The sequence below is a fragment of the Ixodes scapularis genome, unplaced genomic scaffold (genome assembly GCF_016920785.2).
Source record: "Ixodes scapularis isolate PalLabHiFi unplaced genomic scaffold, ASM1692078v2 PGA_scaffold4__175_contigs__length_147842914, whole genome shotgun sequence".
In the NCBI taxonomy this organism is placed as follows: Eukaryota; Metazoa; Arthropoda; class Arachnida; order Ixodida; family Ixodidae; genus Ixodes; species Ixodes scapularis.
The window spans coordinates 120,123,509-120,140,330 of record NW_024609879.1 but is presented as its reverse complement, the minus strand read 5'-3'; the positions used below and the strand labels follow the sequence as shown (position 1 = coordinate 120,140,330).

General features: G+C 43.6%; 1 protein-coding gene across 1 annotated transcript in view; it reads left to right on the top strand.

The window, feature by feature from the left end:
* LOC115331477 overlaps positions 1-16,822 on the top strand; it is a 31,596-nt gene that overhangs the window by 6,456 nt on the left and 8,318 nt on the right. Inside the window, exons 2-4 of the mRNA XM_040205866.1 lie at positions 5,700-5,815; positions 7,370-7,435; positions 7,517-7,650. Coding sequence (XP_040061800.1) covers positions 5,700-5,815; positions 7,370-7,435; positions 7,517-7,650 — 316 coding nt within the window. The remainder of the gene's footprint in view (positions 1-5,699; positions 5,816-7,369; positions 7,436-7,516; positions 7,651-16,822) is intronic.

Here is a 16,822-nt window from a genome sequence, read left to right as displayed (position 1 = left end):
AAGGTAGCGGACGCACTTTCGCGGCTACCTTTACCGGGGCTTCAAGAACAGGGAGAAGAGATTGTATCTCTGGTATCCTCTTGCGTGACGAAACAGCAACTACAGGAAGCGGTCAAGTCAGACTCCATGCTTCAACTGGTAATGTCCTTCGTCAAAGCACAGTGGCCTTCGAAACGCAACCTCAGCTCTGAGCTTCTGCCCTTCTATCCTGTCCGGGAGGAATGTACTCGCCGTCATGGATGATCTCCTGCTGCGGGATAAGCGCTTGGTAATTCCGGTCTCGCTGACCTCCACGCTACTGGAAGCTGCGCATGAAGGCCACCCCGGCATTGTTAGTACCTAACAGAGACTTCGTTACAAGTATTGGTGACCGGGACTTGATAAGCAAGTGGAGCAAGCAATCAACTGTTGCAATATTTGTCAGTCGGCCGACAAATCCGCCAAACCTGCAGTGGCACCCCTGCAGCCAATTCCATGGCCTGAACGTGCTTGGCAAAAGCTGGCGTTGGATATCGTCGGGCCCTTCGGAAGGGCCAAGGAGAGTTGTAAGTTTGCAATAGCATTAATAGACTTTTACTCAAATTGGCCAGAGGTGTGTTTCGTCTCGAACGTGACATCGAAAACGGTGATGAAGTTTCTGACAGCGGTCTTCAGCCGTGAAGGATACCCCGACAAACTTGTGACCGACCATGAACCACAACTGACGTCTAACTACGTTCGAAGATTTTCTTCGACAGCGAGGGATTAAGCACTCCTGTTCCTCCATTTACTACCTCCAGAGTAACGGGCAAATAGTGCGCTTCAATAGGGTTCTAAAGGACATCGTTCAACTTGCATCATTGGAGCAACGTCTCCTAGAAACTGCAGTACTGGAGTACCTTGCTGTTTATCGGAGTACGCCCCAGGCAACGACAGGTGTGCCACCGGCGGTACTGCTGCACGGTCGTGCCCCACGGACCATGCTGGACATCGTTGGGTGGCCTAGTTCAAGATTCTTTGGTGACCCCAGTTCAGAGATGGCCAAACTACGGGAGCGAGTGAAGACTAAGCAGAAATACAGCAAGGGGTATACGGACCGAAAGAGAGGTGCGAAGACTACAAAGTTTCAACCAGGCGACTCTGTGAGGGTGAAAAAACCCACTATCGCCAAGAAAGGTGACCTGTCCTACAGTAAGCCACAAAACATTGTGGGACAGAAGGGTCCAAGTTCCTTTATTCTTGAAGATCACCACACGTGGAAAGCTTCAAAGTTGTCAAGTGTACCGCAGATGCCTGCAGGTGATACGCAGAGTCCAGTCAAGCCCATGTCATCTCCCTCGACAAGCGTATCGAGAGATTTTAGTGCTTTCGAAGTTTCAGATGAGGCCGAGGACGTGGAGCTGCTTGAGACACCCCCGAATGGCGGAGGAGAGCCTGTAGGGGAGCAAGTGCTGGGGGAAGATCAAAGCAGGCCGCAACCGAGGGAGTCGACTCGAGAACGGCGACAACCAGCATGGCTTCAAGACTACGCCAAGAAATAGACATTCTTTTGATTGAAGTTCACAATGCTTAGAAGTTAGATGTTGCATTGAAGTTAACTTTTTGCAAGGGGGGAGAGATGCTGTATCGCGTCGGCAACCTTGCCAACTCTTGTATGTTTTGTTTTGCTGCTGAAACGCTGACGTCATGATGCGAATAAAAGATTGCGCTGCTTAAGTCGAGCAGGCAGAAAACCGCGGAACACGACCACTACATGTTTGCTACCGGCTGGCTCGGGTCGCTTGCTCGGCCGCCTTCTTTTGGCCGATGCTACAGTCACCACGGGCATAGTCAAACATCGGAGCCCGCACATCCGATCTGACAGTAAAGGAAAATGAGACCATCACTGAAAAAGGCGGATGCTATTTGTCAACAGGAACGACTGGAAAGGAAACAACGCTCTGCGAGACCGCTCCAATGTTGGTTATGCACAGGTCAAGGACGTTACCGGCAGCACTTACAGCACGACTCATTTCTTGAAAACCATTCAAATTCACGAAATCGAGTAGCTCCTGTTCACATCCAGTGCTTGAATTTGCACTGTACATGTTCAAATCCCAGTTAACTCCAGGTACGTTAAAGTCCCCTAATATGAAAACGTTGTAATGAGAAAAATCGGGCGCATTAGAGATGTGGCTGAGAGCATAACCTTGCATGGTAGAAGCAGAATGAGGCGCAAAGTAATAGTGCCCGATAAGCAAATTTGGTCCGTTCGCGATTCGAACTTCAATCCAAACGCATTCATTTATCTCATGGTCAGACCGCCGAAAGCACGACAAGGATTTCCGTACAGCCGTAAGTACGCCTCTCCCGAGGGTGTAGGAGGAACCTGTCGAATCCCGGTCACATCTAAAAACCTGGTAATCGGAACTAAAGTACTCAGAACTAGATATAGAACTGTTTAGTCAAGTTTCAGTGATAGATAAAATGTCAAAATTTGAGGCCAAAACCGATGTAAAAAAGATATCAGGCTCTTCGTCCGCAAACCACGCACATTCTGATAATTTGTGAGCTATTTATTGTGTTATGGTGCATTATCTCAAGGCTCAGAAGATGCAGAATCTACGAGCGGACCCCCAGAAAGGCCTAATCAAGCACCCCTCAGGCCACAGGCCAGCATCGTTGATAAGACTAAGGTTATCAACGGTGGTGCTTACATGAAACGAAGCATACGTGTCATATTTGCTACGAAGCTTCTTGCAAGGGAAAGAGCCCAGCTCCAAAGTGGAGGACACAAGTTCACTTAGCTCTTCACATGTAGTACACGGATGTAGCCTCAAGACGAACAGGGCACGCCTGGTAGGTGGTCGAGGCACAGAAGACACACGTGCGTTCTTGCGGGCGCCCATTCCTGGTGGCGGACGACGCTTGCGGTAATTGACGACCTTGTAACCATCGCCCGGTTGCTCCAGTACTTCCGCTTGTTCGACATCGCCCGAACTCGGCGCGGCGGGGGTGGGAGGACCGGCTGCGTTTTGGTGGTGCCCAGCGGAGCTTGGCGCGGCCACCTTGTTCCTTGATTGAGGACGACGAACACAAGAAACGGCGCTTCGTGCCACTTTGACGTAAGTGCGCCTACTTTAAGTAGTTTCACTGGAGTCGATGTCGTCAGGCGTGGCAAGCGTCAGCTCCGAAAGCCGTAGGCTCAATTTTTGAAGATCACCTCGAAGGGCAGCGTTGCCATCGCGAAGGAATCGAACCGTACTGATGAGTTAGTCCACTTTTCGTACGAGCGTTGTTCAAAGCCCGCCGAGTCCGTAGGCGCATTGCCCAGTAGCGTCCGGTCCCCACGAGCTTCGCCATCAGCACTCACGAAAACTACGGTAGGCTTGCTATCGAGAATCCCAGCACTGTCCGGGTCACGGCGCTATTAGCCCCGAGAGCGAACACAAGCGTCGCTCCGGTCGCCGCGCCCTAATTGGGTGAGGTGTACCGTGACGTCAGGGAGAGGACTCCGCTCCGCGATCTCGCATCGGCTCGCTTCCCAGCACCGGTTTCCTGGTTTGGCGTTGTGTGCCGCAAGCTCGTCGAGGAGCTGGACTTCGTTTACCCGGTGTAGAGGACGTTGAGTTAGGCCGATATTGACGTGCTTCCGTACCTTTCATAAGCCTATTTGTCCCTTTTACCTTTAAAATTGGGTTACAAATCCCGAAAGCTATCGGCGGAGGCAATTCTGCTGATGAACCTCTCCGTCCGTCCACACGACACAAGGCAATCCTGCGAGGGGCCGGTGAAGCGGTGGCGCAAGTGTCTCAGACGCTGGAATTCTGTTCCTTGCATGTTCATGATTTAGGACGAGGTTACATCCCGCTTTCAAGGCATCTGAAGTGGCATTTATATCATGGGCCTTTGGGTGGTCGTCAATTTAGCTCGCGACCCCGACTCTGGGCTGCCACTCTGCATGCGCTGGTTCGCAGACGTTTTAAAGGTTCGCGTCTGATTATCTTTGAAGCGCTCGTGGAACAGGGTTGTTTTACATAAATGTAGCTTTTTCGTGAATTAATGATACAGTTCATACCCGTGCGCAGGCATGTTTTATTTTTTTTAATGCACAATTACTGGAAATTAGTTCGTATGGTAGCAGCAAAAACGGCCGAATTAACCCCATTTGCCTGTATGATATGTATCTAACTGCCCAAAATATGCACCGCAATAGCGCCGTAATTTGGAATGTTTATACTTTTTCCTGACATTCTTTATTCCAGCCTTGGGTATTCGGAAAATACACCGTTTAGTTTGAATTGTCGTTTCCAATTAAAAAAGACACTGCCGCAGGTACCCAAAAACTTCCTCAGCCTCCAAACTCCCTACAGCAGAACGCTCCGACAACAGAGGAAAACAGAAGTAAAAGCAAGCATTCGAACGGCTGTCCAGTGGTAGGTGCAGCACTAGTAGCAGAAAATGTGGAACCTGTGAAGGGCTACAGTCTGCCTGAGAAAAGCTTCTGGTATTTTAGCTTCAGTACAGTTCGATTGAAGTAAAATCTCAATTTTAGGGCTTAAGGGACTAATAACGAGCTAGACACCTTCACTTACGTTTGTTATACATTACTTGAGGGTTGATATAAACAAGTCCACAGATACCACCCATGTAGTCCATTGAAATAATATCCGAATTCAGCAAAGGAAATGTTCCTTGTTTTTTTTTTTTTTTACTTTGCCCCTGCACTTGGGCTGTCTTACTTGTGATTCTCTCCCCATGGCCCAGACTGTATTTAGTATGTTGCTCGAGCAGCATGCAGCTTTTCTGTTTCGGCGATCTTGTTTAAAAACAGATACAAAAAAAAAGTATGCATAACCTGCCGATTCATTCAGACCATCAGCAGCATGTATTGTGCGAGATGGAAATCTATAGTGATGCTCCTGCAATTGTGGCCATATTTCTTTATCTTCATATACTAACCGTAATTCATGCGTCGCCTGCCCTGTCAACCGTGCTTACAATGTTGGTTGAAGTTTCGCCTGTAGCTATAGGCCATACCTCAATAAAGGCACATATAAAAATTTACACTTCCTACGAAAAACAAGCGCATAAAAAAACAAATAAAAACGAGCGCGCCGACAGCTAGCGTCGTCACAGCCTCCACAGGGCGAGCGGGGCGAGTCGGGGAAAAATTCTCTCCTCGCCGTGACGTCACCCTGGTTCGCCGTAAGGGGGCGCCACGCGAACTACTCGGATCTAATAGGTACACGAAGCACATTTGTACGTGCTCACTCCGCTGGACATGTAGAAGCCGTAATCATCCCCTTAGACATTAAGGCATTTACAGTGAAAATGGCGCTTGCAGATGCCACTACAAGCCAGGAATTATTGACGGCCGAAAAACTGGGCGGAGCACTTTCCGCAAACGTCTTTGCTCACAGTCATTCCGGCACGGAATGACTGGCCTAAACGTGTATTTATTAAAAAAAAGACTTCTTTTTGAGGGCTATCCGTATGTTTGAGACCTATTGTTATTCTGCCAAGAAATTCTGCTCATAAGGTAAAATTATCCGCGTAATTAACGGCTATCGTAAAACATTCTTTTTTGCGTAATCATATTTCTACTTAGAAAGGCCGATTATGCCATCAAACCCGAATATTATTATTGCCTCTAAAACTACTCGCCTATTTCACGGGTTTATGCAAATTAAATGAAAGGCATATTTTTATTTGTATGGGTAATTTTTTTTTTATTTTAGGCAGGCGTGAAACGAGGATTACGATTGCCTATCTATTGGATGGGAACTCATTTTCAACAGAAGAAGCAGCACGGAATTCTACAGTTGGAAAATGGTTGAGTAGTGTCCAAGAAAAGGTAACATACCTCCCAGCATGGTTTTATTAAAAGCGATATGACCAACTCTGCAAGGTTTGTAATAAAAACTTAGGCTCCGTGATTTAAGAATTGTTAACACAAAAAAAGCTAGCGCGGTGCTCACCCATTTAAAAAAAAAATTGAGCTTTAATTGTTCTTGTGACTCTGATCAAGCAGTGATAAAATACTCTGAAAACGAAATCCTCATATTGTATTAATCTCTTTTATGAAGCAAGAGGAGGGAGAGGGGCTGTGAAAGTCAAAATATACATTGCGCTGTGCAGTTTAGCATCTCATTAGAGCCCAGCAGCTGCTAAACTTTAAGAAAATCCAAATGTCGCAGACCATAAAAGGTTTCGCTTCGTGCGCCATGTGATTGATAACTGTACAAAAAAATGCATATATTTGTTTTCGGGGGCCGGGGAACGACAGCGGCTCGGTCGTTCAGAATAATATGCGAGAGAAGCATGTTGCCCCGAAATTTCTGTGGCATATTCCATTTAAAAAACGGCAACCGAGAATCCTTGTAAAATTTCATTGATTATTTTTTGCTTATTAAGGCATATATGTTCACTTTTGTTGATTAGAAAACGCACTTCTGTTATTAATGACAGAGCTACTGAAACCACATAAACTTTGTTAGTAAAAGAAATAACTCTCTAATTTACGAATATATTCGTCCAACATTGGCAATACAAAGGTCACGGAAGGATCGAGTTTTGTGTTATCCTACGGTGTACGAAGATGCTTTCAGACGTAACCTGTGATAGTCGACCGCCCTCTCAGAATTTCTTAAGAACGCGGGTGCAGTGAGGGCCATCCAATTGTCGTTTTTGAACTAATGTGACACAATTACTTTACATTTAGTTAATACGGCTCAGAATAAAATTTATGAGATTAAGCTCCGATAGTATCTAAGGATAAAAGATGATCATACACAGACAAACTCCCACCCTAACCTAATAAATGCCTCAAGTAATACAGGCGCCGTACATATTAAAGATTGGGAATAACGAAAGGACACCAAGAGAAGAGAAGGAAAGCGTCCCAAACAGAGCTAAATGTTTATTGTGGTCTTTCCCTTTCCTTCAGTTTGTTAAATCTTTATATGAGGGGTTCTGTTCATAACACAATTTTATCTGTGTTTGAGACGTCCCCCTTCTCTTCTGTCTGTGTCCTTTCCTATTTCCTCAGAATAAGGTTGCTTCAAAATGTTCAGTGTACACCTCCTCACTCGCGGCCTTAGGTTCTGTTGCGAATAAGTATTACTTCATCAAATAATTTCTCCTATATTTGATGGCACCAATAAATCAAGCTAACGCTCCTTTTAAAAAGAATTAAGCTTCCACCGCAGCCACCTTCTTTGTTCTAAATAATAAAATGTTTGGACTACTCGTTCCAAGCGAAATGTATTTAAAAAAAAGAATACATTTTATTGGTATTGTATTGCATTCGACAAAAACGAAATAGACGAAAGAGACCTCAAGTGAGTCAATTAAATTGTGTATTAAGTTATTTGTGCATAACATTATTCTATCCCAAATATATCTACAGGCGCAACACAATTTAAACAAAGAGCTCCAAGTGAACATAAAATTTGACATTACGGATATTAATAGAGTAAGTACCTTAGATTCAAATTGCTGCTTTTACTGGTGCTGGTTTGCTTTGTTATCACATTGATGAACTTCTTTCTCGTAGACTGATAGCGACCTGACGCAAAAACTTATAGATTTGTGTAGCAACAAACTAATAAATGCTAGCGCGTATCTGGATTATCTGAAGCAGTCTTATCAAACCAGAGTGAGCCCCGACATGATTTGTGTTCTTACAAAGTGAGTACAGTTTTCTAATATAACGCCATTTTCCGTAGACTTCCATAAAATTCTCAATCACCTCCATAGGATGTTATTGTAACGTTAAACAAAATCTCTTGCCGGTTTCGCTTTTCAGTGCTCCAAATTATCTATGTACTCAATTCAGACATAACTATCGTTCTAAGTTCTTGTTTTTTAGTTAGGAGGCATGGCATGCTTTTTAGGAGAATCCTACTCCTATGAATTTGTCTGCTCATCCGTGCGTATGTGCGTCCGTGCGTACCGTAAGGTAGGGGATATCTGCACAACCAATTTAATTACCATTTATTTTCTATTACCATTTATTTCCCGAGACCTACAGACAGATATGCCCATCCCCCACCAAGAAACGGAACCAAGACCGCTCTGATTCGCAACCCGATGCGCTACTTCCTTGCCAGCTGGAATACACTGTACTTGCGCTGGTTAGGGCGTATACAGTATGCGCCTGCTGATACAGTTCACACATGCGGGTGCTTTCAGTAGTGCATGCATAATATTATTGAAGAGGCGAAAGGGACAATGCCAAAAAATAAAACATATTTTTTGATCCCCCGAAACGACTCCGTAATGTAAGGTATAAATCCAAGAATATATTTTAAAAAAACACATTCTAGGAATAATAAGACTTATTTGCAATATAGGGAAATGCAGTGCTTCGTATTATATGAAAATTTAACTAAATTCAGGAACTTGAATACACCTCGATTGGAAAAAAAAGAATTGTACGCACGAGATACCGTTATAAAGTTTTCATAACCTTTATTATAACGCATTATTAATAATCATATTATTATTATATAATTAAGAAGACTAATATCACCTTTATTATGCCTACTTTTGTGTGCTTTTTTTCGTCTTCCTCTTGGAACTATACACAAGCCGGGGCTTTCGTCTTCGTTTAATCCTAAGCATTACAGAATATTGAGGATTACTTATCGCCTGCAAGTATTGGCTACCATGTAGTGACCAGAAACGGCGGCGTTGGGGCCTTGCAAGCTTTTTCTAAAATATTCTCGCCTGGTTCATTATCAGCGACTGCACTTTAGTGTTGCTTGTAGTAATTTCTTTTTATTTTTGATCATTTTTATGTCTACTTTAGAATTCTTTTTAGTTCTTATTACGTTATTTTGATAGTCAAGGCCAGAAAGTAATCGGCAAGCAACCATTGGCTCACCTCGCATTTGGCGAAGTGAGGGCTACATCCTAATCCAACAGTATGGGAGCTGTGTTGCGCGATGGTTGCTTCAAGCAAGCACTTCCACCCACCTGTAAACTCAGGTTAAATTGCCATAAACTTTGATATGTAACGTAAAATGTGTTCTCCTAAGGAATCTGATTAAGCATAATAAAGAGCAGAAAATCGAAGGTTCATTTCTCTCTCCTGCGCCCATCTTTGAACTTCTTGCTGCAAAAGGTTGGTTAATTATTTGGAGCAATTGCCTTTGTATAGAAAATTACATCTCGTTCCATCAGCGAAATGACGGAGTCGGTGTCTCTTCGGTCAGCATCGGCAGACTACACAAGCATGGATTTATTCATGACGACGAAAAACGCTTGCATTTTCGTGACTCCTGCCCTCTTCTTGATTTCCGCAAAATCAAGATGATTGATCTCAGAGGGAACGTCAAGGGTACTCAAAAGTCATAATTTCGTCTGCCGGATGTTGGCAATATGCCTTATATAAATGGCAGGTGGGGCAACTACGGATACAATTGGTGTCATTTTCCCTCATGCTCTTCTATATGAACTTTCGTTTACATATCCAGTGAGTCCTTTAAAACCTATGGTGTTTTCCAAACCAAGGACTCTCGTGATGAAGCTTTAGGGTGGTGAGGATCTTTACACTGACACATGGGACTTTCCATCTTGTAAGTTCACGTCCTTAGTATCGTCCCACAATCGGACATGATTGATGCTTTAGGCGTGGGTATCCATACAAATGCCGAGCCTGGAGAAAGCATCTGCATCGGGAAGATTCCCTCCAAATGGATGGGTCATTTCAAACGCAAACTGTTGAACCTCTCTGATCCCCCTGGTCCGCCGTCTAGTCGGTTGAGCTAAGTTCAAGACGTAAGTGAGAACTTGGCTTTCCTTGAAAAGTTTAAAATGTCGATCTTCGAGGTGACTTTGGGAATTCCTTAAGGCCAAGACCGCCGCTAGATCTTCCTTTTCTGTCATGGTATATTCTTCCTGGCTCTTGGAGAACGGGAATGAGTAGTAGCCAACTACTCTTGCCTTGCGGTTGGGCAATGCTGTCAAGTTGCTTTGATAAAAGACGGCTCTTGTGCCATTGTGTGAAATGTCTATACAAAGTGCAAAAGGCAGTTCCAAATCAGGCAGTACAAGAACTGGATCAGAAGGGATGACATTGACCAGGTACTCAAACACCCTCTTGAACTCCTCAGAATTTTAGGGTGTAAATAAATGAACCTGAGTCAGTGCCGCCAGCCATTTTGTCTTTGTGGAATAGTTTTTACTAGCGCCCAAAAATGTCCAGCAACATGCGAGGAAAATGCGTAGTGAGTGTAAAACGTAGGGCTCTCTGGGTTTTGAGCTGTTCTGCATTAATTCATTTTAATGCTTCGTGTTAAACCATGAGAAACTCTCGAGCTACGCTATTGTTTCTTTTTTTTTAAGGAATTTACTTTTCTTTGTGTTAATTTTCAGAGTAATGGAGCTCGAGAATAATTGATAATCTCATTGATATAAACGGTGCACGACCCAAAAAGTCATAGAACACTTCATTTGTCATCTTCAGAAACAAGGCTCCAGAGCTCCTTCATCCAAGTGTGAGCCACGGTTATACTCGCACACCTCTAACTGGGTCACAAATATGTGATTGCGTTACAATGCCTCTCGCAGATAACAACCCTCGACAACCATGAGCGTCCTCCAGTATGACTAATGATGTCATCCACACGTGGCATTGGCAACGGGAAAAGTTAAGCCTGGCTATTAACTTGACGATTATCGCTATGAAGTCGGAATATGCCGTCTAAAGTATGTTAGGGGTGTCGCGAACTTTTGTCGAACCGGATTTTTAGGTCGAACTTTCGGAGTTCGATTGGGTCGAGCTGCTTCGACGAACCTTCGAAACTTTTCACCAGATTAGACCGGTTCGACTTTGCGGACAATTCGGCCAGACCTTGATACAAGCATGTCTAGGCTTGGTGAATTTGATTTATTTTTATGCAAAGGGTTATTTGATATTATGAGCAATTGCAGTTAAAAGAAACCAATTCTATTCACTGAAGAAGGTAATAACTTAATTTTTTTCTATTGCATTAACTGAAATAACCAATCAGTGGTGCATGCGCTTAACTCATCCCTTAGCCATCACCATCCAATCCGAAGCCAACTGGCCAGCCTGTCGCGCATGCGCACAGGAGTCGAACCTCGATATAAGGTTTGTCGAAATTTCCACAAAAGGTTCGAAAAAGTCAAACCTGGTTGAACTCGAACCTCGACCGGTTCGCGACACAACTAGTTTAGGTGTTAAGGCACGAAGGTAATCGGGGAGGCAAATGTTGATCTCGATGACCTGTTGATCTCGGCATCTAGCATTCCTTGAATTTTGGGCTTTAGCTAATTTTGTTTTTCTTGGGACGTATGGCTTTTTTGTACAACGAAGGTGTCGTGTAGCGTAAAGAAAACCCAGTAACTAAAGTCGCTGGTGTGCAATATTTGACACCTGGCCGTTCCAGGCAGGGGGCAGCCATGTCTTCAGCACTTTTCACAATAGGATGTTCGAAAAAAAAAGTCCCCGGCTGAACTTTTGCACCCTGGTGAAGGGTCACCTCGTCTTTCCAGGATACGTTCATTCTAATACTCTCCATTTTAGGCTGTAATAAATGAACAGGAACTTGACCCCTTCCACAGCGAGTGCCTTCACAATAAGTTTATATCCCTGGAACTCAACTTTTAGTGTCCCCCAACAGTATCGACACAGCTGTGAACTTCGATGAGCGTTCCAATCTGTATCTTTCACGTGTCCACGATATACTTATTAACAAGTATGTTAGGTTCACCATTGTCAACAACGGCATCAACATGTCTACCACTGACGATAGCAAAACATAGAGAATGTTCTACTCTTACAGAGTAAGCGGTCCTTTTCTTCGTATAAGGTGGAACTACACACCCTTTTAAATTTGATGTTTGGCTTAAGTATTGTCGTTTGTGATGTGATTAGGCCAAATGGGTCTTAACTTGTTAATTAAAAGCGTGTTACTTGGTGCTGGAAGCTCGCTTTCGCTACAAACGTTGAAAGTTGCATTATTCGGATAGAACCTGGTCGTTGGTGCTATCAAGTAGTTATGCAGTCGGTGCTTACGATCTCACTTAACGCGGAAGTTTCTGGGTGGCCTTTAAAGATTTTCCTTGCGTTGGTTTTTGAGCATTTTTGCTCATGCCAAGGATGACCAGTGGAATGATGGGTTTTCCAGCTAAGTAGAGCGAGCTGAAGAAGTCTTTTTTTTTCTGATAGAAGTCATCTAGCCTGCTGTCCTTTTAATGTTTCTGAAATATATCCATGTCCCAGCGTTCCACAGCATGTACATCAAATGAACTCGTAAAGCTCTGTTTACAAACTTGGTAAAAATAGTTTGTGGTAAGGGGTCATGAAGCATTTTCAAAAATTCGGAGCTATTTGGAATCCTGACATCTAATATGAAACCCACATTTATTCGTTTTATCGCCCAAATTTATTTACTAACGTAAAGATAATAATTTCGGCTTCAGTTTTATAAACACGTCACAATAAGTAACACATAGCTTTAAGGAGCTCGTGTCGCAGAAAAGCCGGCGTTGGTGGCGTGACGCCAAAATCCTGATTGGTCGACAGGGCCACAACCACATGAATTTGCGCGGGTTTCAAACAACCCCAAAGTTCACGTCAAAGTCGCATCGAGCTGGAATGAATGTAATTAAAATATGGCATGCAATCCGAATTATTAAACGTCGACCGCATGTCTCAAATATTTTACTTCATAAAGTACTGATTTGACTGAGAAACAAATTTGAAGAATTTTAGGCGTATTCGAACCCACAACCCGGCGGTTGCTACGCAGACACGCTACTGACTACGCCACGCAAGGCACGCTTGACGTGTCCTTCTCTTAAACGCGAAACTTAAGCCTCCTCCAAGTTTCTATTGCCCTCGGAAAATGGCGACGTAGACCAAACTTGATGGGCAAGGTCCCAGCGTCAGATATCGCTCAAACAAGGGCGTTATAATGACGTTAAGCACGCAAATGAACCGGTGATATCTGACGTCTAATATTATGCTCAGATATTTCTAAGATGGCCGGCTTCATTTCGCTCTAGCGTCGCCTATTACGCCGCGGTCGGTTTTCAAGTTTAGAGCAGAAGGCCGACAAGGTATGTTTTTCGTGCAACTGTATGTTGTGCTACGAAGGAAAGTTGGAGGGAATTATTGGCAAATTTGATCGGTCGATCAAGCCGCGTCCAAGCGGAACTATCTAATGACGAGCCGCGAATAAGTTCTTGCTTCAAACAAAAAAATTACGTATTCGCTCGCAGAAAAGAGAGGACAAGGCTTGATAACATAAGTGAAATTAATCGCCTCTGCGTATTTGGGGATCGTCATGCCAAGTTACTGCAGAGGAGTATCGTGGTGAAGGAAAATTGTAGCAAAAATATTGCAGACGCCGGAAGACACTATAATTAAATATGTACCCCGACTTTTCTTAACAGGCCAAACCAACGTTACTAAAACAAAGAGTTGGCAAACTCACCCTTGAAACTTGAACCGCTGGTGTCCACCGAGACCGAGCTAATTACGATAACAGCGCCACCCTTTAGCGACGACTTGAAACATGAAAGTTGCTTTATATGGCTACTGCTAGAGCCAGAGGACCGAAACTCTCGGGCTCGAAATGCCGAAATGGCAACTCAATCTTTTTTTTTTCTTTTTTGTGTCCCCTATGAGCTTTTAGAAAGCATGTTTTTGTGCAAAAACAAGCGGAAAAAGATTTTTAGTGGGATATTTTATTGGAGATAAGCACAAAATGCCAAGAGAGTGATGTTTCATAAAAGTTCTGTTTACAGGGTTTTGCGGGACAATTAACTCTGTTTTTATACAGCCATGCCTCACTGGTGACTTCAGGTAGCGCGTCCTGACCTGTGTGCGTCCTAACTTTGGTGATTGATCCCGGCGCGGCCGCTGGCAGCCCTGAATCCCGTTCTACTGTATACGTTTCGGCGCAAATGTTGCTCGTCAGAGCACACTTGAACAGTAACAGCGGATGCTATCGAAAGCGATTTGCTCGCTAATGCGAGATGGCGCGAGCAGCCCTCGCGTGACTCGACCTGAAAGAATACGTAGAGCCGTGCAGTTCCCGTAGTGGCCACTGCGGGAGGAATGGCGGCGTTGTGATCGCGTTTATTTCGGTTCTTGAGTACTGATCTGAGCCACCTGTTTCATGCAGGTTCCAATGGCAGTTTCTCAACTGAGTTAAAATTAACTGTTGGGCTAGTTGGTTAAACATCTTAATTACAAAAGCGCAAAGGACAAGGACAGGACAAAGAATGAACAGGACAAGCGCTTACTAACAACTGATTGTTTAATGCATAATAAGAGAAAGACGAAAATGAGAGATTTGATAAATTAAGACTCCAATTGTTTTCCAACTTAAAATGATTAAAAATTATTTGAGAAAAATTAGGACTGATAGAAAAATAAAATTAAAGAAAAGCATCCAGATTAAGAAAAAAGGTTGAGGTACCCTATCTCTTTCTCAGACAGTGAAATTGATGGTGTGCTAATGCACGTGTCTCCTTTTTCAATTATAGTTTTTGCCTCGAAAATTTCTCTGGCTCTCTTGCTCCGAAAGCGTTTGAGTATTTGCGTTTGATTAAAAAGGGGAGTGCACTTATGGTCTCTGGCATGTATGGCCAAGTGTCCAGACGGTTACGCATGCAGGGAAAGCTCATGCTCTCGTAGTCGCACATTTACGCAGCGCCCAGATTGACCGACGTACACTCTCCCACATGTGCACGGAATTTCGTAAACGATGTTGACGTTGCAGTTGATATATTTATGTGTGTGCTGGACTGAGCAGTGTTCTTGTCTTTCGTTCTGGGAGTTGATTTTTGGACACAGTTTTTTAAGTTTGTCAGGAGCTGATGTTACAACCTGTACGTCACATTTTGACGCTATTCGTTTCAGGTTGTCTGATACTTTGTGTTGGTAGGGTATCACTGCCGGGCACCGTGTCTTATCTCTTCTTCTTCATTCGTTGTGACTGCTCAGGCTCTCTGCTACATCGAACATTAAAAAACTGGTATACCCAGATTCCTGTAGTTTTGACAAGAATTTTAACATTTAACAAATTGACAAGAATTTTAACTACTTGGAAGGGCTTAAACCCAAAGTGATAAAAGCAAAAGGTCTCCAACTTTGCAATAGATTGGACTTAACTCAGAAAACAGATTACTGCGGCAAAAGGTGTCCAATTGGAAATGTTTTTTTACGGCAAAAACTCATAAGGAAAGTTGCCCATTTCGAGTAGTGGTAACAGAAAAAGGATCATGGCAGGGAGCTATGTCTAGATTCCTTCTAGACCACCTTAAAAATCTTGAAATCAACGATCCTTTTTTGATTCCCGACTCGCAGACATTGATAGAACACCTTAAACAAGATGGCACGACAGTGAGGTATGGGTTTTCGCTAGACGTGGAAGACTTATTTTACTCTGTCCCACACAAGGAAATGTTTGCGGCAACTAGTGCGTGCATCGAGAACCATGGAACTGTGTCCTTCCAAAATCAGCGCGGTATCTCCGTGGAGTCATTCATTTAGCTTCTGAAGTTCTACCTTACCTCCACTGTAGTGACGTTCAACAACAACACATATATCCAGAAAAAAGGAATATGCATTGGCTCATGCGTGGCACCAGTTCTGTGTAACATCTTTTTAGCCCAATGTGACAAGAACATAGCCCAGAAGCTCCCAGCAAACCTGATATCACGGGTGTTCAGATATGTTGATGATTATCTGGTCCTACTGCATGAACGACCTGAACAAAATGACTCAACTGTAAACAATATCTGCACCACGTTCCTTACTCAATCTCAGGGACTAAGCTTTACCCACGAGCTACCAGATGAAAGCAAGCTTCAATTCCTAGATCTTCAGCTGTCCTTTGAAGACAACCATACTTGCTGGACATACAAACCACGGTCCAAAAAATCACTTCTACCATTTGATTCGGCCCATTCTAAAATAATCAAGAGAGGAATTGTAAAAAGCTGCTTTATAGCAGCCTTGCAAAAATCATGCGAGCACACAGCCAAGCAGAGTTTTGAGGCACAAGTTCAAAAACTACAGGAATCTGGGTATACCAGTTTTTTAATGTTCGATGTAGCAGAGAGCCTGACCAGTCACAACGAAAGAAGAAGAAGAGATAAGACACGGCGCCCGGCAGTGATACCCTACCAACACAAAGTATCACACAACCTGAAACGAATAGCGTCAAAATATGACGTACAGGTTGTAACATCAGCTCCTGACAAACTTAAAAAACTGTGTCCAAAAATCAACTCCCAGAACGAAAGACAAGAACACTGCTCAGTCCAGCACACACATAAATATATCAACTGCAACGTCAACATCGTTTACGAAATTCCGTGCACATGTGGGAGAGTGTACGTCGGTCAATCTGGGCGCTGCGTAAATGTGCGACTACGAGAGCATGAGCTTTCCCTGCATGCGTCACCGTCTGGACACTTGGCCATACATGCCAGAGACCATAAGTGCACTCCCCTTTTCAATCAAACGCAAATACTCAAACGCTTTCGGAGCAAGAGAGCCAGAGAGATTTTCGAGGCAAAAACTATAATTGAAAAAGGAGACACGTGCATTAGCACACCATCAATTTCACTGTCTGAGAAAGAGATAGGGTACCTCCACCTTTTTTCTTAATCTGGATGCTTTTCTTTAATTTTATTTTTCTATCAGTCCTAATTTTTCTCAAATAATTTTTAATCATTTTAAGTTGGAAAACAATTGGAGTCTTAATTTATCAAATCTCCCCTCATTTTCGTCTTTCTCTTATTATGCATTAAACAATCAGTTGTTAGTAAGCGCTTCTCCTGTTCATTCTTTGTCCTGTCCTTGTCCTTTGCT